The sequence below is a fragment of the Perna viridis genome, chromosome 11 (assembly GCF_037379345.1).
Source record: "Perna viridis isolate PV_CMFRI_1.1 ecotype Kerala chromosome 11, ASM3737934v1, whole genome shotgun sequence".
Lineage (NCBI taxonomy): Eukaryota > Metazoa > Mollusca > Bivalvia > Mytilida > Mytilidae > Perna > Perna viridis.
In genome coordinates, this window is record NC_142455.1 from 31053118 (window position 1) to 31079219 (window position 26102).

Genomic DNA, 26102 nt, shown 5'->3' on the forward strand with positions numbered 1-26102 from the left:
ATTTCAGGCGACTCCTTGTAAGAGTTATTGACATTGAAAGATGTTTTGTATATTTTTCAGCCACTATCTTGAAAACTATAATAGATAGAATTACTAACTTTCAGTCGCTGAAATGATCCTTAAGATAATCCTACTAAAGTCTTGTTGAGTCAAAATTGTTGGACAACTGCTGAAAGACAAACTATAACCAGGCTCCTGGGAACGTCTTGTTTGTTAATGCCAGCTCTTTCTTTTCCTCATACTCTAGTAGTAATAGTAGTAATCGACCCCCATAAGCATGTATTTATGTATTATAAAGCGTATCATCTGTAGCAAACAATTCAGTTACATATGAATATTATTGAAAGAAATACAAAGAAAGCACAAAAATACACTTGTGAGTAAATCCAGCGATTCCGTGTTTGCCTTGTTCGCAGTTGTTTGGTAAATATGTCTTTGCTTCAGTTTTAAAAAAACATGTTTAACATTACTTTCAATTGTATCTAGTCGTGTAACACGATCGAAGAAAGTAGACAGGCTATCCTAGAAGTTACAAATATAAATCTTGAGAAGGACGAAGAAGATACATTTGAAGTGCATGTTAATATTTCTGAAGACTCCCTTAACTTCGCAAAGGTATGTGAATATAAATGCGTAGGGATAAAGTACTGAAAATGTATTGATATTTAGCAGTTGCTAATTTTAGCAATTATGTCGAGTGATCATATAAGCGGGTATCAATTTTCTGCCGTACCAAAAAAATAATTACCGTTATCAAGTGTTAAAAATTAACTTCGAGGGTTTTTTTTTCGAGGTTTTCTACCTATCGCATATATAAGTACTTCTACAGTAATGATTGTGACCAAAATAATCCTTTTTATCTCAAAGAATTTTCGAGTTTTTTTCTTTCACTTGAAAACAAAATACAAATTTTACCATTTTAACTTCATTTTCGCCTTTTTTCATTCCTTTTTATATCTAGGTTTTATTTTTAATTGATTTTACTGATTTTTAATGCATGTTTTGGGAAATAAATAATAGAAATAAATATGTCTTATTATTATGTTTGATTTTCATTCTATAATGATATCTCTGAACAATTGTCCTTTATATAGTGTGTCAACATTGAAGACCATTGCTTTAACCCCCAATTTCTTATTCGTTTTCAACAACTCTCTGTCAGTTCAATAAAAAATGATTATAATACACATTAATCTAGATATTCATTTGATTTCAGACCTCTAAAATTATTTTCAAAAGCATTGGCACAGTGAAAAGTGAAAACGACGACCGATTTATAATCACCCCAATGAATGGTACAACTGAGGTAAATCATAGTTCACATGGACATGTTGACGTAAAACGTTTGGATTATCTCCCTTGTAACAAATAGCTTTCATGTAAATTCATTATTGCAAAATGTTAATGACTCACAATAGCAATATCAGGACTTGCAAAACATAACTCCCGCTACATTTGTCACTACATCTGAAAATTTTAAATTGCAGTATTGATACAAGTAACAGATATGAAATAATATGTATATTTTATCGTATTGTCAAAAATATTTTATTTGTATCGACTTTAACTATCCTGTCATTTTTAAATTGTTTAGGTCATAAGTGCAAACAAAGCTAATTGAAAAATAGTATTTTATTTCAAAATCTTAGCGACGGCTCCTTTTTATCTTACAGGTACCGAGTGATATATTTCCAAAGGAGCCCACTTTAGAAACACAGCAGGTCAACATCTGGATTATTGTAGGAGGATGTGTAGGGGGTTTATTGCTGCTGATCTTACTTGGCGTTACCTTATGGAAGGTACGTATCTTACATAATCATTAAAATAGAATTATAGGAAGCCCTCTCTTCAATATTAAATATACATATATTGTTTAAATAGGCCATTGAGTGTTAATGTTGTATCAGTTTTCAAGACCCCAAATGTAGCAAAATCAATGTCCATATACACGAAAAATATATTGTCGTGCCTGCAGACAAAGCCCAAAACAAAATTGTTTGTGTCTGTACATCTAATGTTTATTATCAGAGGAAGACGTAGAAAACAATAGAAGTAATAAGACCTATCCTGCTACCACACTCCCTAAAGATGAGATAGTGGAAAGACTATAAATCTGTTCTGTCCTCTTTTGGTCTCTCTACCGAAGACGATGATCGTGGTCTACCATCTATATACTGGATTCCTAAACTTCACGAGAATCCATACAAACAACGCTCCATAGGTAGATCTTCAAAATGTACCAACAAACCTCTTTTAAAATTTTAACTTCTATACCCACAGCTGTCAAAAAGGATCTACCACGACACTTGTAACTCCCGTTGCACTATAAATTCAGTGTGGATCCTCAAAGTCCTTCTCTTCTGGAAACCTTCAATCAGAGATTATTATCAGAATACAACAGCATTAAAACCTATGCTTTTTCAACTCTTTATACTTCTATACAGTTAAAATCCCGACTCAAAAATTTTATACATCATTGTTACTAAACAAATCTCAGCTTCAGCTATAAAGGGGACGTATTGTCGTTAAACATTCATTTCATAGTTTCGGTGATTTTATTCATCGTATCGATCCCAAAAAACTTAAGATAAAGGATACTACAGACACTTTTAGGTCAGCTTTATAAATTGACCTACACTTAGAGATCGATGGTAAAGGAAAACTGTTGACAAACGGTATGACTTTTCATTCCGTACTGCCACCTTTCCTTACACCTGTGGCAATATCCCTTCAGCACCAGCGTATGGAGTTTTCATATCTTAACTCATACGCTATGTCAGAATTAGCTGTAACTACGCAGACTTTTTGTATCGCGATATACTTCTTACAATTACGCCTCTGGAACAGATTTATGTTACAACAAGACAAGTGGTCACTACAGAAGTTTTATGGTCGTCATCATGAACTCGTGCATCGTTACGGTGTATCCATCTGCACCATGAAAACTGATTTGTTCAACGTGTCATAGTTTTCCTTTCCTCTTTTGCCTATCCTGGACTTGACTTTTTTGAGCAACTTGGCGGGTCTTTCTAGAAAAGTAGAGAACGCTTACCCTGCCGTTTCACCTGGTCCATGCTCCAAGTTGTAGTGGAGTCCGAATTCCTCATTTACTTTGCTCATTCTTTTGATTTCCGCTAGAATCTTGGTTCAGCTAATTTCTCCTTCAGGCAAATTTAAATTTTTTTTTATAATTTTGGCATCGATTATCTATTGACGTCGATTGGTTTGTTGTTTTTTTTTAAATTGAGATATTACAAGCGAAACAGTGATATGATGTAATTAGTATTCTTGATTGTATCAAAGCAATTTGTAGGACATTTTCTCTATGAAATTTATTATAAAAAATGACTAAAAACTTACAGGGCATCTAATGCCAATTTGACGTTCATGTAATGTGAATTTCCCTTACATATGGCAAAACACTGAACATATTTCAGTAGCTCTTTTTTTAAGAATCATGCAAAATCTGAAAAATGTGATACACCCCAAAAATGGCTACATATTTTTATTTTTGTAATTAAGTTGTTTTATGGGTCTACAAAAATGTATATTATGAAATGTGTAATTATTCATTCGAATCTGCCTGCTGTTACGAGGTAATCAACATTGAAAATCGATATATTCTACTTTACAGATTTATCTTCCTTAATTATGAAATATACTGTGTATTCTATATAAATTTTATCTCCTAAGAACACGGGCTGTATGAAAAACTGAATGTTAGTTTCTGTTTATTATGGCAATTCAAAACATTATCAAAATAAAAATATGTAGGCTTTTTACTCATGAATCACATTTTGCATGATTCTTAGCTGGAGTGCTTCTTAATAAGAAAAGGTTTTGCACTTGTTTCAATAGGGTGTCCATGAAAGACCCAGGCAGTATGTGGCACATACCAAATTTTGTTTTCAAAATATTTTTATTCGAGGTCACAAACTCATTATGTTTCAGAAGTAAATGCTTTTAGTAATTTAATGAAATAATAAGAATGAAATAAATAATGTAGTAAGCACTCCAAAATTTAAAATAAAGGGATGTTACTCTTTATTAAGTTGATTTGAAGGGAACTTTATACATACATCCTGGGTCATAACAATAGTAATAGTGGCATGGGTGGTGATGGATATATAACATACATCCTGGTCATCAACTGCTGGTACAAGATAATCACTATTCTTACATAATGAGCTAAACATTACATTGGAACAAAGAATTTGTGGGGTAACATTAATATTGTACTATCCATATCCTATGATCTGCCTTGTTTCTTCATGGACAATTTAATGTTCAGGTCACTTCAGAAATTGTTTGTAGTTAATTACTCACTTATGTTAGACTAAATGTGTTCCTGGTTGGAGTTTAATAGTAGAACAATCCAAATATTTATAGAATGAAATCAAAGAAGATTTTATACTCTAGCATCCTCACAAATTTGCAGATCTTCACATAAGCCCTATATTATAAACTTTTCCAACATTTTTAGTGTGGATTCTTTAAAAGAAAGAAGAAAGATGATTTACGGAAATGGAAACGACAGAGCGGATACTACGCAAAACGACAGAGCATGCGCGTTGGATCAACAAAAAGTTCCAACTATAAACCGGTAGATGAATGGAATTGATAAAACAAACATAACGAATGGTCGTCTGAGTTTGATTGATAGCTTTTATTTGGATATAAAAAAAATCAAAGATTACTACTGAAGGTGGAAGGTCATGTTGTTAAAATTTAAGCTATTGATGACAGAAATAGATAGAGTGAGAGAAGTGCAAAAGGTATGCATTTAAAATGCATTCTTGTTATATTCCTGATAATGTGTGAGAGGGATGGAAAGTCCTCGTGTTGATTTTATATTACTGCCAAATTAGGTAAGCGTATTTATGCTTGACAAATATGTAATAAATGAGTTGATTATGCTTTAAGTATAACAAGCATCCATTTTGGAAAAAATCACCATTTCTTTATTCTTTTTTTTAACCGAATTATTGTCGATTATTAAATTATACCGCGACTCCGATAAAGGGTCATTATTTGTCACATAGTCTTGAAGTGACCGGAAACGGAATTAACCCTGACATCGCCAGGAATAAAACCCACTAAACAGGGTAAAATTCCGTTACCGGTCACTAAATGAGTATGAAACAAATTTACTACTTCGATGACCTACATGTGCATACTTGAAAGCTCTTTGACCAATTTCAAATTTGATCAAAATATTTGAATTTCAGAAGAACCGTTTTGTCGCTAAACTTATTTTGAGTGGACAACGGAAGGAGCGATAACTCGAGCATTGACCGAGTATTGCTTAAACGGGGACCGAGTATAAAATGCCGACCATGTATGAGAAATACATGGCCATCATGTAATGCTTATATGGGTTAATTATTGACTGAGTTTTTTACGGTTGGGTGAATTGTTTTACAACTGTCCGTCCTATATTTTAATGCACCAGGTATTTGTCGCGGCTACTTTGTATTTTGAAATGAGCTCGACTTATCTTCGGATTTTATATTAAACGTAAAGAACAACCGCTATTGGCGACTCCGTGTATATAATGAACATTAAGTAGAGTTGTAATGGATGTCATTGATCAAAATGAATTGAGAATTTGAGAATCCTTTCAAAAGAAAATGTTGCTACATTGGCTTTAATTCAATATTTTATTAATTATGCCCACGTGTTTTTTTTCAATAAGACCCAAGTTAAGTCTACAACCTACATGGTACATGGTTGTCAATTATGCTTTTTTTCGTTTCTTTTTTTATTTTATCATTTTTTGTTTGTTTGTGAATTTCCGGTCTTTTTTTCTTTTTTTTAAATTGATTTTGTTTTTTTTCTGTTCTTCCTTTTGCGTTAAGATCGACAAAAAAGCGATGCGAAAGGATCGTATACATATTAATTACGGGTGTTGCTGTCAAAAATACTCATCATGTTAGTAAAATACAAAACAATTTGCCTTCTTCGTGCAATTATTTATTTAATGATGAATTAGTTTCTTATGCAGTAGAAGCTTACAAAATTATTATCATTGCTATCTATGTAATCTACTCATTGCTGTGTCATGTTTAAGGAGAAATTGGTAATTATGTATTAAAAATGACATCAACACAAGTAATTTAATTGCCAATTAATTTGATTCATTTCATCCTATTTAATTTTATACTTTATATAAATTTTAAATCCATTTTTTATGAATGTTAGTTAATCTTTCTGTACATCTTTTCGTTGAAACCTATAGGTACTAGCATTCGTTTTACCAATGTACAAAATGGTTTACAACTGAGTTATTGAGTTAAAGAGGCTTTTTGTGTCGCGCTCGACTTCTTGCAATTAGGCTTCTGGAACATGATTATGTTGTTACAAGATTGAAGTCATCACTACAGAAGTTTTATGGTTGTCAGAGAGTAATCAAGGGAACCAAGGTTATAGCGGTAATCAAAAGAATGTAATCCAGTGACAAAGACCAGACATACACAACAAAGAACATAAAGTAACTAAAATCATACATACAAAGTAACAAAAGTAAATGAGCAACTCGGACTCCACTAAAGACTGGGAGTATGGACCAGGTGCACCGGTAGGGTAAGCGTCCTCTGCTTTTCTAGAAACACCCGCCGAGTTGCTCATAAAAAGTCAAGTCATTTATGCATTCGTGGATTGTTAGGATGTATCCATCTGCACCATAAGAACCGATTTGTTCAATGTGCCATTGTTTTCTTTTCCTCTTTCGTCTACTCCGGACTTTTTATGAGCTGCTCGGCGGATGTTTCTAAACAAAGAGAACGCTTGGACGCTTACCCTGCCGGTGCACCTGGTCAGTGGTCCTAGTTTTTAGTGGAGTCAGAGTTACTGGTTTACTTTTGTTGCTTTGTGCGTATTATCTTGGTTATTTCATGTTCGTTGTGGTGTATGTATTTTTTGTCATGTCTGATCCTTGTCCCTTAAAACTTACCTGAGCTTCTTATTTTTAACATGGTTTTCTTATTTTACACAGTATAATTCGTCGATCTGATGATTTTTTGTCATCTATTGACTTGCATGTCTTGTTCACTTTTTGGGGAAATCTCAAAATGTTTGAATTCGAGCTCTTTGTAAAATTGATAAGTGCACTGCAAAATCAAATTAATATTTTAAAATCCTAACACAGAATATGCATTTAAATCTAATGATCTAGGTCCAGTCATGCTTTACAATATTCTGAAGTGTATATCATTATCTGTAGTCAGATGGAAAGTTGATGTTGCATAAAGCCTATATTTGTTGAAATCTAATGATGCATCTTAAACAGTCTAAAAATATATGTTCAAAAAAAATTATAATATCTGCTAATATTCGGAGTGTTAAAGAACGTTTCCTTGTGTATATAACATGACAATGTACAAATATGGTAAAAGAAATGAATATTATATGTATATTTTTTAAATATTTTCAAATAAAAATATTGTATGTGCTGCTTTTTTATTCCAAATACATATTTTGTCCGAATCTAGAGATTGACACGAATGTGATAATCTCACATAATTGTTCTTGATAGTTTTTATAAAATACCAATAATATCTGGCGTATTGAGTACTGCCTATTTGTATGAAACGGGAATTTTTTCATTCGATGAAAATCAAATTCATGGTAAACAGTAATTTATTAGGACATATCAACATGACAGATACAAATGAAATACAGTATAGGGATTGGAAAACAAGTGTTAAACACTTTTATAAATTCCTCTCCCATTAAAAGACATTATCAGAGATGGTAATTAGCATAAATCAGTTAGACATCAGATAATGGTGATGATGATGATAATGACGGTCAATTTATATACAATACACAAATTACTTGAAGTCAACTGTTATAAGTAATATGATAAAATCAAAGGATACCACACATTTTAATCAGTACATACATGAAACAAGAGATTATGGATAGTCTTTTAGTAGATAAAATAAATTCTTGAATCACAATAAAATTATCGGAATGTTCACGATCAGAGAGGTTACTGTCACCAAAGATTTTATTGATCGTAATAGGGTCATATGATAAATTAGCAATCATGTTACGTCTGTGATCGTCGGATCTGCTACAAAATAGAAAAAAAGTGTTCAGAATTTTCGACTTGGTTACAGTATGAACAAAAAGGATTCTCAACTAAGTTTTTCATGAACAAGTGTGCATTGAGTCCACTACTCAGGGTCCTAATTCTGACATGAAAAATTTGCCCTATCCTCTTACCCTCATAATAAAAAAAAATGGTACAGAGTGAGTTTTTCTTAAATATTTTTTAAAACAAGATAACGATGAATTTCTTTTATCAGCCGGTTGTTGATTCCACAGTCTAGTGGAAACTGTTATGATAGTAGCTAGTTCTTGATGGAATATTTACTAGATTGCTGGTATTACGGGTTCCATATGTATGAGTCCTGCCAAAGGACGCTGGAACTAAATTAGAAAATTATGCCTCGGCAGTACTGTGGACCATCTGGTGAAATAATACAAGCTTGTGATTTGTCCGTCTTTCTCTTAACGTCTCCCACCCTGTCTCTCTCAGAAGAACATTTAAACTGGTCAATTTCGAAGCATCAGTTATAATACGTGCTGCTTCATAATTAATCTGCTCCAATCAGTCCTTCATATATTCATGACAATTATCCCAAATGACGTCGGCATATTCAAGAATGGGACGAATAAAAGAAAAATACATAGTCTCGAGCGACGTTCTGTCTACAAAAAAAATTAATCGACGTAGTAGATTCAGGCGTATAATTGCCTTTCAATGACCTCATTGACGTGTTCGTTCCAAGAACTGTCACTAGAAAATATAAGACCTAGATGCTTATGAGACTGAACTGTCTTAATGACAATATCATCCATAAGTATGCGATGGTGATAGTCGGGGTAAACCTTTCTAGATATTATCATAGATTTAGTTGGATTAAATGTTACTAATTATCTTTCGGCCCGACGACTAATTCTTAGCATATCAGAATTTAAAGTTATTGATGCCAAAAGAGGACTGTCAACAATAGCATAAATACTAGTATCATCAGCGAAAAGTTTTATGTTACAACTTACCTCGTCAACGATATCGTTAATAAAAATTAAAAATAACATAGGACCCTGAGGAACACCAGCGTTTATAGATACCCAAGAAGACTCTTGACCAGTTAAAACCACCACCTGCTTCCGATCATTCAAATAGCTACAAAACCAAGTTAATAAACTACCTGTGATACCCATTTTGTGTAACTTATATACCAAACCCTTATGCCAGATACGATTGAAATCTTTACTGATATCGGAAAATACAATGCAAATATCCTTCCCTTGATCTAAAGCTCTCGTAAAAACATCTAATAAGTATAATAGTTGATTGACAGTGGAATTTTTTTGGGTAAAACCAGACTGGTGTTCAGACAGCATATTACGAATAAAATTCATTACATATTTATACATACATTTTTCAAAACGTTTGCTCAAAATGCACAATAGAGATATAGGACGATAGTTTCCAACACTACTTTTACTGTCCTTTTTAAAAACAGGGATAACATTGGCTAGTTTCCATGAACTAGGAAAATACATATTAGTTAAACTTAAATTAAAAATAACACAAAGAGGCTTATGAAGTATATCAAAAGCCATCTTCAACAGCCTAGGACTTATGCCATCAGGACCAAGAGCCTTGTTTACATAAATGATTTGAAGAACATCATTAACATCATCTTCTGTGATATGTATGTTGTTAAGTTGTCTGTCAGGGACAGATTCAATAGCGGGTACGGGTTTATTATTATTATTTTCCTTGGTAATTCTAGTTATTGTTCAATGGAGAGCGGACATGATAACCAGGCGGCATCATCATCATGGACGACTTTGTCTGAGTAAACATAGCTCCTGCGTTTGTCATCGTGTTTCCCAGAGAGTTAACGCTCGCCGAAGTTTCGCCTTGTACACCAGAATCTGTGATAATTGAATGGAGCTCAAATTCGGTAGTTATAACATGTTTCCTTTCAGGATTGTCGGTGACAAATATTTTTCCATCACGCACAGATATCTTCCTGATTTTTCCAGCCCTTACGGCATTTCGTGCTAAATATGCTAGTTTAGCCCGGGGTTTGGTTAGATCTTGACGCCCCGTGCAGGTCCGGGTGTTAAAAGAATAGGCCTGCAGCAGCGCTATGCTTGTCGTAAAAGGCGACAAAATAGTGCTCAGAACCTTAGCCGGGGGCTAGGGCGCTCTGTCCACAGAGCAACTGGGTTGTGTGGCCCAGGTGGTGGAATGGGGTACCCCTGGCGTGTTACATGCTGGGGTTGTCAGGCTATAATACAGAAAACCTGACCGTAAACCATAGTGCTGCACCGTGTTGGGAAAGATGCCACGTTCCTCGCACGTTAAAGAACCCTACTGTGGTATTCTCCCGGAGTAGGAACCATATAGCTCCGGCACAGGAGGCGAAATTGCCCGACGATACCCACCTCTCCCTATTTCCAGTGGCAATCAAAATTTGTCGACCCCATTGTCCTTGTGTCCCATCCCTTTTTCATTTCATCAACATTTCATGTTCATTTTATCATCAATGTCATGTTCATTGTCTGAATATAGCTGAAATATTGCTGCTAGGACGTTAAACCCCAACACACAAACAAACAAACAATAGATCTTGACTGATTCCCACGCCTTTTAGATCTTCAATATCTTTTATATTTTGAGATGCTCTGAGGAGTTCAGACCTTTTTTGGCGTGTGTGCTTCGGACCCTTTTCAGTTGGAAGACGGTGGGAAACGCTTATGTCATTCGGATCAAGGTTGACATTGAGCTTCTCGGCGATTTCGCACACAATTTTTGAAGTATCTTCGTCTTGCTTTTGTGGTATTCCACTGAGCCGGTACAGCTTTTTCGACTGTGCTGTTCCAAATCGTCAATTTTATTTATGATTTTTGGAATACTGCTAACAGATTTTTTTTAACACTACGTTTTCAGTTTTGAGTCTGTCTATCTCTGCATATAGAGGGGCAGTCGCTGTTTGGACTTGTTGTACAATGTCGGCTTTAAGTTCTTTTCGTAACTCGTCGAGCATTATCGTTTTAACCGCCTTTGCCAAACGTTCGACATCGCCGTCAGTAAAGAGAGATTGTTGTTGTTGTGACATATTAATAGTGTCAGTTGTTGGACCTGAACCGTTATTATTGTTTACGCCGTCGTCAAGGTCAAGGTCATATAGTAGTTTTTTTTTTTCTCAAGGGTCTAGTTCTATCTCCATTTACATTCGGGGGTGGCTCGGGTGAACGGCGTCGTTTCTTTTTGTCTGTATTAACATATATTGACATAATACATTGTCACTTTAGGCTGGTATTTAATGTTTTATATGAGAAATTTGTCAAGGTGTGCTCGATTACCTGGGTTATACACAAACGTAAACAATGATACAATAGAATGATAGTCAAGCATCTTCGGATGACGGAACAACTCGATGCATAATCTATGTGTCCATCGGATAAAGTTATTATCAGAAATACTCCTTGTCCATTTTGACCACAATTGACCAAACTACATGGTGCTTTTCTTCAGTTGACACATGTTTTGTCCACACAGTTTTCAAATAAGCAGCCATTACCCTCAAGGGCGCGCTCGATTTCATGGTTCAATCTGACCACTAAAACATACACTAAATCTAGTACCCATGGAGAAAAACCTTTATCCATTTACCTTAATTCTTGTGTCTAGATGATATTTGTCCTTAACAAGTTTATGTTCATGCTATCTAAACTATGAGTTTTATTCCTCTTTCGTTTACTCCAGAGAACATGCTATTATTACACAATCGGTAAAAGATATTTCCATTTGAAATGCTTTAACATTACCTAAGAACACTGACAGTTTTTTTTTATTGTACAAATACATAAGGTCACTGCTCCTAGTGTACGATTCGGAATAGTCTTTATTAAGGAATTATTTTTCTGAACATTCTAAATCACTGCACATAATAATAACAACAAATCTGATTTAATTAAATGAGACATATTAGACTGTGTAAACAGCATTTATTTTGTAATCACATATTAAATGCAGAGCTTTGTTCAGTAACATAACTTGTTGACTAAAGAGGGTCTCCATGGAAGACACAGGAAGTTTGTTGCGCATTCCAATTTTTTTTTCTTATATCCATCATTGCAGGTCACCAATTCATGATTCCGATTGTAAATTACTGACATAATTAGAATGAAATAAATTACAAGTAAGCTCTAGAAATCTAAAAAAAAACTAAAAAAAAAAGGAAAAAAATCTTTCATCTGTTCAAAATTTGGTTGATTTGTTAAGGAACTTGTAATTCAATCTCGATACAAAACGTATCCCTGTTATTCCGGATATTAAGATGAGTTTCGCATTCCACTGGCACAAATAAAATAGTGAGATAAAATTTATTTTACACCGCCTGTATCATATGATCTGCCTGATTTTTTGGTAGAACTAATATTGTGTAGATGATAGATAATACTACGTAGATTCTCTATCAAAACATGACTGGTTCAAAATCTTTCTGTCAGAAGTGACGTCAGCAATAAGGATGTGATTGTTTGAACTTTTAACGCAGACGCACAGCATTACGAGGTCTCGCATATTCTCGTAGATTGATATAATAACATAGCGGTGAATCATCAACAAAGCAAGGTTGAATAATATCTGAGTACAAATATTTTCACATAATATTTAACACAGTACTTTGTACATTGTTGGCTATTGGACCAGAAGTAATTGTATTGGCACTATAATTCCTGTAAAAATCGTAAATTAACTGAATAATCAGACCACAAACTCCGTATTCTTTCACTCACATTGATCTAGATTCAATTTTAAGTAGCACTCCAGCTAAGGATCATGCAAAATGTGATTCATGGGTAAAAAGCCTACATATTTTTATTTTTGATATTTTGTTTTAAATGTCATAGTAAACAGAAATTAACAAGTGGTTTTTCATATAGCACATGCTCTTAGGAGATAAAAATTATATAGAATGCACTGTAGATTTCAAAATGAAGGGAGATAACTCTGTAAATGACGCTCAAATACAATAGAATCTACTAGATTTTCAATGTTGATTATCTCCTAAGAGCAGGCAGATTTGAATGAATAATTGCACATTTCATAGTATAGACCCAAAAAAACAACTTAATTATAAAAACAAAAATATGTAGCCTTTTTTGGGGTGTATCACATTTTTCAGATTTTACATGATTCTTACATAGACAGCTACTTAAATCTAATTGTTATGTTTTTCAACAGATTCTTGTTGATCGGAAGCGGAAAACAATGACTAAGATATGTGTTTACTGCATCCATACACGTTTAATTGGTCGTGTAATACAAGCAAAGTATTTCAGTGCATAATATTTCAATTTCATGTACAGTACATCTCAATTCAAATGTACTTAATGCTGAGTACTAAAAACGTGAGATACTTTCGTATAATTGCATCCTTTCAAAAGTTTCAAATGTGGATTTATTGGCGATTCTTAGAATTTCTCTGGCGTACAAAGAACGCGTCCATGGAATTTAAATAAAATACTTCATGGAACTGATTATCAAGCAGTAAAATTGTGAAATGTTCTTGTATTTTTTGGTTAGCACTTTCATTTTATCTATAAAAAGTTTTAATATAGATATAGATGATGCCATTGTAATAGCCGGAGATAAAGGAACACATTTTGGATATTCCGCTCTTATGCTAGACAATGACAATGGAAAATGGTAAGTAATTCTAAGCCATTGTTATCCATAAAATGTTTATAGTATTGCACATACTTCACAAGATGTCAATTTTGTCCTCTTTACTATGTAAACGAGAGACCTTAAGGAGTAACATTTTGCTGCAATAAAATATATATAACTCGAACCGACAGAAAAAGGAACAGATATGGTGAACTCAACAAATGCACCATCGTATGACCCCTGTAAAAATAGTAAATATTTACCTTGCAGAGATCACCTGAATGTCTTCAATAAATGTAAACACACTTTCAAGTAAGCTCTGAAAGGCCCCATAACAAAAGTAATAAAAATCCACGGTAACAGAACAATGACCACTCCTTCACAATAAACTAAAAAGTCGAGTGACGACACGAAGACTTACCAATGATCAACATTGACATTCGGGCGAAATTATTCATTGCTACGAAGTAGACAACTTGGAAATAGTGAACAAACATCCGAAATCGACAAAATTATATTAAGGTCATGAAATATCAACTGAAATAAATTATTAAGAAACTAAAATAAGTGGACAATATCGTCGATCATTTTTACCAAATATGTTACCTAAATTCACATACACAGGTAATCAATCAGGTTGCCATCATACATATTCCTTCATTCCAAAAACTTAAGTACGACAATAAACCAATCAACTTTATACAGCAATAGAATATTTGATGTTCTGGATACATTGAAAATGTGGTTCATATTAACAAAGCGAGATAAATGTACACTATTTTTTCCATTTGCGGCGAATGTGCAGAAAGGCTGCAGATTATACACTCAACAATAGCGATTATCATAAAAGCTCAGGGAATGTTGATTACGTAATCTTGAAACCTTCAACGTTGAAATAACTCAATAGTATTAACATTAATAAGTATAAAATTCAGACAATGTCCATAGTAGAAGTGTAGAAAAAAAACACAACAAACAAACAACCCCTGTTTGGTCCACACATCCTATATCTACATGTCATGATAGTCCTTTCGGTAAACGGATTTTTTTTAAACCCCGTTTATTCATCTCCCTCTTCAATCAACCAAACCAACGATAATTGTTACTAAAGTAAAATTTCATACACAATCTGTACATTTTTATATCTCCGAAGTGCAACAGCCGCGTGACAAAGTAAGTCTGGTTGTGTGGTTTGCAACTGTTTTTATTTTTCTGAATTGGAAATAAGAGAGAATTCGGTGGTTTTTTGACATATTTGAATCACTTCCTGTCTGATTTTAATGAAGACAACTACCCAAATATGCTTTCTTAAACATTGTCCAAATGTTTAAAAGGGGCATATAACGAGAAATGAAAAGAAACCACACAAGGACACAATTCAACGTATCAATTCAAACTTAATTTAATATAATTTTTTCTCATTAATGAATGAGTAACATATATAAAATAAATTCATTTTAATTTTAAAAACTTAAAAAATCTTAAGTTCTTTAAAAAAGTACGATTTGATTTTAAAGCATTTATGTAAATAAATGATACATAGAGCAAAAATCTTTATGAAGTACAGTGAAATCCGTCTTCACCGAACCTTTTTAGACTATCAAATGGATTCAGTTTAGAAAAGTGTATGGTTTAACAAATTTCGAAAATATATATTTACTGATATAAATGGTCTTACATCGATGTGTTTCGCAATGTATTAGGACAGAAAAATAATTAGAAAATATAAACGACCATTAAATTTGTTATCTAACCTGCACTTAAAAAATCAGGTATATTTCACTTAAGTTTTCGAATAATAATTAAAATGGTATGCTGCAATTTGAAACGAGTCGTGTGTGAAGCTAAGTGTTTCCTGACTTTATGATCGAGATAAAATCCATCCTGTCACTCTACATATAAATTGCATATAAAATTGTTTTCTTTTCCGACAAAAACATGGGGTTGGGTTCCGGACTTACGGTTTGTGGTTACAATGTTTTTTGTAGTACGTTAAGTGTAATACGTTACCAGACAGCATTCATTCATTGATACACGTAGCACAAGTTCAATACACGTAATATACGCGTCAGCAGCGTCCTTTGTATGTAAGGATTTGAAATATAAATGGCTTTAAATCATTCTCTGGAAAGTGGCGTGCGTAATTCGGAAGTGATTGATCGCACTTTTAACGCAGGCACAATCGGGAATTTTAAGACGGAAATTGCGAGGAAGCATATTTAGCTTCCTCTACTTTTGAGAAATATGGTTGTGTTTCTCATATAAAATTAGAGACCAACGGAAAAGGATATGTTCCTGTTCAGTATAGCAACCTTTATTTTAATCTCATATAACAGAATACTTTGCTTAGTCGAAAGTAGTGACTCATACAATATTGGACTGGGATGAGGTTTAAGGCCTTTTTGAGGACTATCAATTCCCCAAATTTTGGGAATTTCCATATCTTCCTCTCTCGTTGAGAAAATTTACAAAAAAGGGCCCCCTTATCACTTACGAACCGACTTCGAAATTGGTACGTAAGTTGTAAGGGGGCCCCTTAGTTTTCTGAAATATTTTTGATAAAGCTGCACAACCAATTAAAAAAGGTCAACTTTATTCTAAAACTGTAGATTTAAATACGATTTTATTCAAGGTACATTTAAATTACTCTGCGCGTAATGATAATATAAAACAAGATTTTCGAATATGTATCTTGTGAGGATAATGTAGTAACAATAGATTATTAGTTTGACGTTTTACTAATATTAAACATCTTGAATACTCTGTGCATTTTTCAAAATAGTATTTTATTTCACCACATGTAGTTGAATGAATGAACTTCTAATTTAAAAAAAAAAATCTCAGTACCAGTCACGGTCAAAATAGGATATCTAGCTATTAAAGATGGTATATGTACCATGTGCATTCGTTACGAATATGACGTAGTGAAACATTTAATTCTTTATTGTGAAAACTTATTGTTCTATTCTCTTGTTGACATATTGCCAGTTCAGCCATCCGTAACGTTATTCCTTCAGAACTAGGACGATATTCTGGTATCCCTACTCGGTGAAATTACTGACTTCATAGAAACTCTAGAATCCGATGTATGGAAACAGCTGATATACTGCTTGGCAGATCACCTTATAAAATGTACCGCAAATTCAAACCTGTTTTGAGCAACCATAGATTTAATTTTGGTCACTGAAATGTCATAGTTCTTTTTGTACTTGATTTTTCCCCTTTTTTGTAATATATGATTCAATTTGATGTAAATTGTTGTTTATTTTTTTGTATAGTGTACACTAATTGTGTTTCTTTTGAATGTGAACTAGTGTTGTGTATATAAAAAATGTAACTCAACATTACTGATAGAAATTAAAAAAATCAATCAATCAATCTATCATTATTTAAATATCTTTGTTAGACACGCGTTTGTTATCTGAAATAGACAATCAAATTAAATCAATTTCTACGTTACCAGTTTTTGTATGGATATCTAATTTAATCGTGTGCTTCATAACAAGTTTTTGCAGTGGTCTGACCTAGTTCGATTCTTCGCGTATATTGTGTAAAAAAAGGTCGGAAAACTAAAATATAACGGAAAAAAAATTCGCAATTTCTGAACTATTGCGCAAGTAATTAAAACTTGCATGCATCTAATACGTACAACATAAAGCACTAATATAATTTACATGTACACTGTATACGTCTATGGACATCGATATGTATTTCTAATTGGTAAATTTAGTATATCCGAAAGCACAGATGGCCTAGGATTTATTAAAAGAAATACTAAAAATAATTCTGAGCAGTTTGATTACATACTTGGATATTTGATTCTAAACAGAACTTTGTTAATATACTTAATTTATATTACGGCGAGTTACAAAAAGAATGGAAATCAAATCTTATAGTCAGTGGCAGATCCACGGGGCTGGGTCGGATCGCCCTTTTCGTTGGAGAATGTTGTTAAATTCCGAGCAAAATTTGGACAAAGAACAACCAAATAGCCTGGAAATCCCCCTTTTTCCGGGAAACCATCTAGAATCCCCTTTTAAAAAATTTGCACCCAGTACTGCCCTTGATAGCACTATTCAAGACAAAAAATATAGCAATATACATAGAAAAATCTACTTATTTTTATTCCTATTAAACGTTTTTATTATACGAGTAACTTAATTCAAATTTTGAAAGCACCGCTCATGAATGTTATTGACGGCTAGCTTCCATGAGGGCTGGTATTGACGGCTAGATTCACTTCAATTTTTACGAACACACGACTTCTGGTACATATTCTTCATGATGTTCAAATATTTACCAGAAACATTACTTTTTAATAATTTTGACAATGGCAGTTTCGATAAACCTTATCAAAGGCTTTACTTAATTCAATAAAAGTACAAGAAAATCTCTACATTTTCTGGAGATACAAATGTAATAAAGAGTGCAACGCAAACACATTATTAATGGTAGAATACAGCTTTCTAGAACCAGCTTGTGATTCTGAAATTAATTAACCCCGTCAGCATATATTGTCAATCTGTTTTTGATAATACTAATAAAGATCTTACCGAAAAAACTGACCAGACTTAAAGGTCTATAGTTCTTAGTGTCCGTTGGGTTTCCCTTGTCGTCAGGTACTATACCCGTGTCAAAGATGATATTAAATATCATCTTATAAACCAGTAACATTAAATGAACAGTATTTTGAATGCACTCGTTCTTAGTTTAAACAAATTTTATTTATTAATATCTAACATATGTACAAAACAGATCAATCAAAGTTTGACAGACAGGATTCGGAAACAAGCGTTAAGCTTTTATTAATCCGTCTCCTTATCAATACTGACAATTCATACATATAAACATACAACAAGCATGCTTAGGAAATAAGAAACAGCATGTACATGTAGTACTATGTAATGTAATATAGATATTGATGATAAAGAGCAGTTAGAGTAAACATTATAGTAATTATATATGTAAATCATGTTGGGAAGAATGGAAGGAGTATTTAAATGTAGTTCAACAAAAGTGTTTGCTCTGAACAATGTATTTTTTAACAAATTTAAAAACATATATATTTTCATCAAATGTTAGAATATCTGACCCATACAATAACAAGTTTATATCGATAGGATAATTAAGTGTATTTAAAGTTAAAGTACGAAGCTGGTCATACCTATGACAATCTGTTTCAGCCGCTTTATATTTCTGTAACTTGGGTAACGTTTCTTCGATTTCTAAAGCGGATATCGGAATATATTAGATACGGTCTGTAATGGTTTAGGCTAAAAACCACTAATTCCACTTTCCATAGGCTTCTATGCTAATTTCACAATATTCAATGGCTTCTCTGGACTTTACTTTCACAATATTCAATGGCTTCTCTGGACTTTACCTTAACTTTAACCTGCAGAGGACTATATATCAGCATGATTCTACATATGTCAGCTCACAATCCTCAGAATGGCATGTGGGGTTAGCAGACTTGCAGTGCAATACTGGTCACCGGAAGTGAAGGGTCTATAAATAGCATGGGAAATCCCAGTGTTTTCACAAGATAGGGGTATATTTAAAAATCATTATGGAGATTAGGCTTCACATCACAAGAAGCAAAATGCACCTATAAAATGTACAGAAATGTTTTTCCTTTCAGAAACTGTTTAAATTTTTTAAATAAGATGAGAACTTTTTTCACAGCACTATGAGGAACAGGGGTAATTTTTGCATAGGACTATTTTTGCGTACGTTCCGAATGCTCATTGGTTGAATTGGTGGTCTGTAACCTAAAGAGTCACTTTTTGTCTTAGAAAAAATAAATAACTATACAGGTATCTTCCTACACACATACTGAATGCATTTGCAAAGTTTCAGTGACATGTGACAAGCACTTTTTTAAATATTTGATTTTTGAATATAGGGTAACCAAGTTGTGCGAGCAAAAAAATGACAATATTCTACCATACTTAAATGCATTAAATATTTGCAAAGAACTTTTTCACTTTTTCTGACTTTTCAAATAAAAAATATCAATCACAACTTGTTTTTTAACAATATTAATGAAGAAATAGATTTAAAAGTAATCATTTTCTGAGAAATTGGTATATTTTTAAAAATTTATTTCTGACATGCCTCCCCCTTTTTCTTGATCACATGTCAAAAATCCTAAATCTTTAAATTTTCACAAAAGGTGATATATTTGGCTTTAAATTTGTAAATACAGTGTTTTCATATTAAAACATGACCAGTAAAGGGCACCTAAAGCAAAAAAAGTACTCAATAATGGATTTTCCATGTTGCCATAGGGGAATGCTGATATGGCCTTAACCGCAGTAATGAAAGTGAGTTTTTCCTCATTTCTAACCTAATTTTTGCTCAAATCTACACAAAACTTGATTTCAAGTGCTTATTACCACCATATTTAGGTAAATATAGCCCTCAAAGTTTAATATTTGATATTTTTACTAAATTTTCTACACTTTTTACAAGATAGGACATAAAAATCAGCCAAAAAGACCAATTTTCCATAATTTGGACCTATAACTTAAAAAAATGCATATTTTGAAGGATTTTTGTAGCGTATTCCTCTCATGGCAAAGTTAACAAGATCTTCAAGTAGTTTAAAGCTATTTCAAGAAACTTTTCATTTTGCCATGGCTTCATTTTAAGGCTAAAAACCACTAATTCCACTTTCCATAGGCTTCTATGCTAATTTCACAATATTCAATGGCTTCTCTGGACTTTACCTTAACTTTAACCTGCAGAGGACTATATATCAGCATGATTCTACATATGTCAGCTCACAATCCTCAGAATGGCATGTGGGGTTAGCAGACTTGCAGTGCAATACTGGTCACCGGAAGTGAAGGGTCTATAAATAGCATGGGAAATCCCAGTGTTTTCACAAGATAGGGGTATATTTAAAAATCATTATGGAGATTAGGCTTCACATCACAAGAAGCAAAATGCACCTATAAAATGTACAGAAATGTTTTTCCTTTCAGAAACTGTTTAAATTTTTTAAATAAGATGAGAACTTTTTTCACAGCACTATGAGGAACAGGGGTAATTTTTGCGTAGGACTATTTTTGCGTACGTTCCGAATGCTCATTGGTTGAATTGGTGGTCTGTAACCTAAAGAGTCACTTTTTGTCTTAGAAAAAATAAATAACTATACAGGTATCTTCCTACACACATACTGAATGCATTTGCAAAGTTTCAGTGACATGTGACAAGCACTTTTTTAAATATTTGATTTTTGAATATAGGGTAACCAAGTTGTGCGAGCAAAAAAATGACAATATTCTACCATACTTAAATGCATTAAATATTTGCAAAGAACTTTTTCACTTTTTCTGACTTTTCAAATAAAAAATATCAATCACAACTTGTTTTTTAACAATATTAATGAAGAAATAGATTTAAAAGTAATCATTTTCTGAGAAATTGGTCTATTTTTAAAAATTTATTTCTGACATGCCTCCCCCTTTTTCTTGATCACATGTCAAAAATCCTAAATCTTTAAATTTTCACAAAAGGTGATATATTTGGCTTTAAATTTGTAAATACAGTGTTTTCATATTAAAACATGACCAGTAAAGGGCACCTAAAGCAAAAAAAGTACTCAATAATGGATTTTCCATGTTGCCATAGGGGAATGCTGATATGGCCTTAACCGCAGTAATGAAAGTGAGTTTTTCCTCATTTCTAACCTAATTTTTGCTCAAATCTACACAAAACTTGACTTCAAGTGCTTATTACCACCATATTTAGGTAAATATAGCCCTCAAAGTTTAATATTTGATATTTTTACTAAATTTTCTATACTTTTTACAAGATAGGACATAAAAATCAGCCAAAAAGACCAATTTTCCATAATTTGGACCTATAACTTAAAAAAATGCATATTTTGAAGGATTTTTGTAGCGTATTCCTCTCATGGCAAAGTTAACAAGATCTTCAAGTAGTTTAAAGCTATTTCAAGAAACTTTTCATTTTGCCATGGCTTCATTTTAAGGCTAAAAACCACTAATTCCACTTTCCATAGGCTTCTATGCTAATTTCACAATATTCAATGGCTTCTCTGGACTTTACCTTAACTTTAACCTGCAGAGGACTATATATCAGCATGATTCTACATATGTCAGCTCACAATCCTCAGAATGGCATGTGGGGTTAGCAGACTTGCAGTGCAATACTGGTCACCGGAAGTGAAGGGTCTATAAATAGCATGGGAAATCCCAGTGTTTTCACAAGATAGGGGTATATTTAAAAATCATTATGGAGATTAGGCTTCACATCACAAGAAGCAAAATGCACCTATAAAATGTACAGAAATGTTTTTCCTTTCAGAAACTGTTTAAATTTTTTAAATAAGATGAGAACTTTTTTCACAGCACTATGAGGAACAGGGGTAATTTTTGCGTAGGACTATTTTTGCGTACGTTCCGAATGCTCATTGGTTGAATTGGTGGTCTGTAACCTAAAGAGTCACTTTTTGTCTTAGAAAAAATAAATAACTATACAGGTATCTTCCTACACACATACTGAATGCATTTGCAAAGTTTCAGTGACATGTGACAAGCACTTTTTTAAATATTTGATTTTTGAATATAGGGTAACCAAGTTGTGCGAGCAAAAAAATGACAATATTCTACCATACTTAAATGCATTAAATATTTGCAAAGAACTTTTTCACTTTTTCTGACTTTTCAAATAAAAAATATCAATCACAACTTGTTTTTTAACAATATTAATGAAGAAATAGATTTAAAAGTAATCATTTTCTGAGAAATTGGTCTATTTTTAAAAATTTATTTCTGACATGCCTCCCCCTTTTTCTTGATCACATGTCAAAAATCCTAAATCTTTAAATTTTCACAAAAGGTGATATATTTGGCTTTAAATTTGTAAATACAGTGTTTTCATATTAAAACATGACCAGTAAAGGGCACCTAAAGCAAAAAAAGTACTCAATAATGGATTTTCCATGTTGCCATAGGGGAATGCTGATATGGCCTTAACCGCAGTAATGAAAGTGAGTTTTTCCTCATTTCTAACCTAATTTTTGCTCAAATCTACACAAAACTTGACTTCAAGTGCTTATTACCACCATATTTAGGTAAATATAGCCCTCAAAGTTTAATATTTGATATTTTTACTAAATTTTCTATACTTTTTACAAGATAGGACATAAAAATCAGCCAAAAAGACCAATTTTCCATAATTTGGACCTATAACTTAAAAAAAATGCATATTTTGAAGGATTTTTGTAGCGTATTCCTCTCATGGCAAAGTTAACAAGATCTTCAAGTAGTTTAAAGCTATTTCAAGAAACTTTTCATTTTGCCATGGCTTCATTTTAAGGCTAAAAACCACTAATTCCACTTTCCATAGGCTTCTATGCTAATTTCACAATATTCAATGGCTTCTCTGGACTTTACCTTAACTTTAACCTGCAGAGGACTATATATCAGCATGATTCTACATATGTCAGCTCACAATCCTCAGAATGGCATGTGGGGTTAGCAGACTTGCAGTGCAATACTGGTCACCGGAAGTGAAGGGTCTATAAATAGCATGGGAAATCCCAGTGTTTTCACAAGATAGGGGTATATTTAAAAATCATTATGGAGATTAGGCTTCACATCACAAGAAGCAAAATGCACCTATAAAATGTACAGAAATGTTTTTCCTTTCAGAAACTGTTTAAATTTTTTAAATAAGATGAGAACTTTTTTCACAGCACTATGAGGAACAGGGGTAATTTTTGCGTAGGACTATTTTTGCGTACGTTCCGAATGCTCATTGGTTGAATTGGTGGTCTGTAACCTAAAGAGTCACTTTTTGTCTTAGAAAAAATAAATAACTATACAGGTATCTTCCTACACACATACTGAATGCATTTGCAAAGTTTCAGTGACATGTGACAAGCACTTTTTTAAATATTTGATTTTTGAATATAGGGTAACCAAGTTGTGCGAGCAAAAAAATGACAATATTCTACCATACTTAAATGCATTAAATATTTGCAAAGAACTTTTTCACTTTTTCTGACTTTTCAAATAAAAAATATCAATCACAACTTGTTTTTTAACAATATTAATGAAGAAATAGATTTAAAAGTAATCATTTTCTGAGAAATTGGTCTATTTTTAAAAATTTATTTCTGACATGCCTCCCCCTTTTTCTTGATCACATGTCAAAAATCCTAAATCTTTAAATTTTCACAAAAGGTGATATATTTGGCTTTAAATTTGTAAATACAGTGTTTTCATATTAAAACATGACCAGTAAAGGGCACCTAAAGCAAAAAAAGTACTCAATAATGGATTTTCCATGTTGCCATAGGGGAATGCTGATATGGCCTTAACCGCAGTAATGAAAGTGAGTTTTTCCTCATTTCTAACCTAATTTTTGCTCAAATCTACACAAAACTTGATTTCAAGTGCTTATTACCACCATATTTAGGTAAATATAGCCCTCAAAGTTTAATATTTGATATTTTTACTAAATTTTCTACACTTTTTACAAGATAGGACATAAAAATCAGCCAAAAAGACCAATTTTCCATAATTTGGACCTATAACTTAAAAAAATGCATATTTTGAAGGATTTTTGTAGCGTATTCCTCTCATGGCAAAGTTAACAAGATCTTCAAGTAGTTTAAAGCTATTTCAAGAAACTTTTCATTTTGCCATGGCTTCATTTTAAGGCTAAAAACCACTAATTCCACTTTCCATAGGCTTCTATGCTAATTTCACAATATTCAATGGCTTCTCTGGACTTTACCTTAACTTTAACCTGCAGAGGACTATATATCAGCATGATTCTACATATGTCAGCTCACAATCCTCAGAATGGCATGTGGGGTTAGCAGACTTGCAGTGCAATACTGGTCACCGGAAGTGAAGGGTCTATAAATAGCATGGGAAATCCCAGTGTTTTCACAAGATAGGGGTATATTTAAAAATCATTATGGAGATTAGGCTTCACATCACAAGAAGCAAAATGCACCTATAAAATGTACAGAAATGTTTTTCCTTTCAGAAACTGTTTAAATTTTTTAAATAAGATGAGAACTTTTTTCACAGCACTATGAGGAACAGGGGTAATTTTTGCGTAGGACTATTTTTGCGTACGTTCCGAATGCTCATTGGTTGAATTGGTGGTCTGTAACCTAAAGAGTCACTTTTTGTCTTAGAAAAAATAAATAACTATACAGGTATCTTCCTACACACATACTGAATGCATTTGCAAAGTTTCAGTGACATGTGACAAGCACTTTTTTAAATATTTGATTTTTGAATATAGGGTAACCAAGTTGTGCGAGCAAAAAAATGACAATATTCTACCATACTTAAATGCATTAAATATTTGCAAAGAACTTTTTCACTTTTTCTGACTTTTCAAATAAAAAATATCAATCACAACTTGTTTTTTAACAATATTAATGAAGAAATAGATTTAAAAGTAATCATTTTCTGAGAAATTGGTCTATTTTTAAAAATTTATTTCTGACATGCCTCCCCCTTTTTCTTGATCACATGTCAAAAATCCTAAATCTTTAAATTTTCACAAAAGGTGATATATTTGGCTTTAAATTTGTAAATACAGTGTTTTCATATTAAAACATGACCAGTAAAGGGCACCTAAAGCAAAAAAAGTACTCAATAATGGATTTTCCATGTTGCCATAGGGGAATGCTGATATGGCCTTAACCGCAGTAATGAAAGTGAGTTTTTCCTCATTTCTAACCTAATTTTTGCTCAAATCTACACAAAACTTGATTTCAAGTGCTTATTACCACCATATTTAGGTAAATATAGCCCTCAAAGTTTAATATTTGATATTTTTACTAAATTTTCTACACTTTTTACAAGATAGGACATAAAAATCAGCCAAAAAGACCAATTTTCCATAATTTGGACCTATAACTTAAAAAAATGCATATTTTGAAGGATTTTTGTAGCGTATTCCTCTCATGGCAAAGTTAACAAGATCTTCAAGTAGTTTAAAGCTATTTCAAGAAACTTTTCATTTTGCCATGGCTTCATTTTAAGGCTAAAAACCACTAATTCCACTTTCCATAGGCTTCTATGCTAATTTCACAATATTCAATGGCTTCTCTGGACTTTACCTTAACTTTAACCTGCAGAGGACTATATATCAGCATGATTCTACATATGTCAGCTCACAATCCTCAGAATGGCATGTGGGGTTAGCAGACTTGCAGTGCAATACTGGTCACCGGAAGTGAAGGGTCTATAAATAGCATGGGAAATCCCAGTGTTTTCACAAGATAGGGGTATATTTAAAAATCATTATGGAGATTAGGCTTCACATCACAAGAAGCAAAATGCACCTATAAAATGTACAGAAATGTTTTTCCTTTCAGAAACTGTTTAAATTT

At 32.9% G+C, this 26102-nt stretch overlaps 2 protein-coding genes and 1 pseudogene across 3 annotated transcripts in view; 2 read left to right on the forward strand and 1 right to left on the reverse strand.

Annotated features, from left to right (window-relative positions):
- The window catches only part of LOC148603709 (integrin alpha-9-like), a 35216-nt gene extending 27761 nt beyond the window's left edge, over positions 1–7455 (forward strand). Inside the window, exons 18-21 of the mRNA XM_088553198.1 lie at positions 487–615; positions 1217–1306; positions 1674–1799; positions 4484–7455. Of these exons, the coding sequence (XP_088409324.1) occupies positions 487–615; positions 1217–1306; positions 1674–1799; positions 4484–4621 (483 nt within the window). The 3' untranslated portion in view covers positions 4622–7455. The remainder of the gene's footprint in view (positions 1–486; positions 616–1216; positions 1307–1673; positions 1800–4483) is intronic.
- A 2353-nt stretch (positions 7456–9808) lies between these two features.
- LOC148603710 (uncharacterized) lies at positions 9809–11544 on the reverse strand (annotated as a pseudogene).
- Positions 11545–13316: 1772 nt separating this feature from the next.
- The window catches only part of LOC148603711 (integrin alpha-4-like), a 56369-nt gene continuing 43583 nt past the window's right edge, over positions 13317–26102 (forward strand). The window contains exon 1 of one of the 2 annotated variants that reach the window (XM_088553877.1): positions 13317–13744. In XM_088553877.1, the coding sequence (XP_088410003.1) occupies positions 13599–13744 (146 nt within the window). In that variant the 5' untranslated portion in view covers positions 13317–13598. The remainder of the gene's footprint in view (positions 13745–26102) is intronic. The other variant, XM_088553876.1, reaches the window with a different exon arrangement.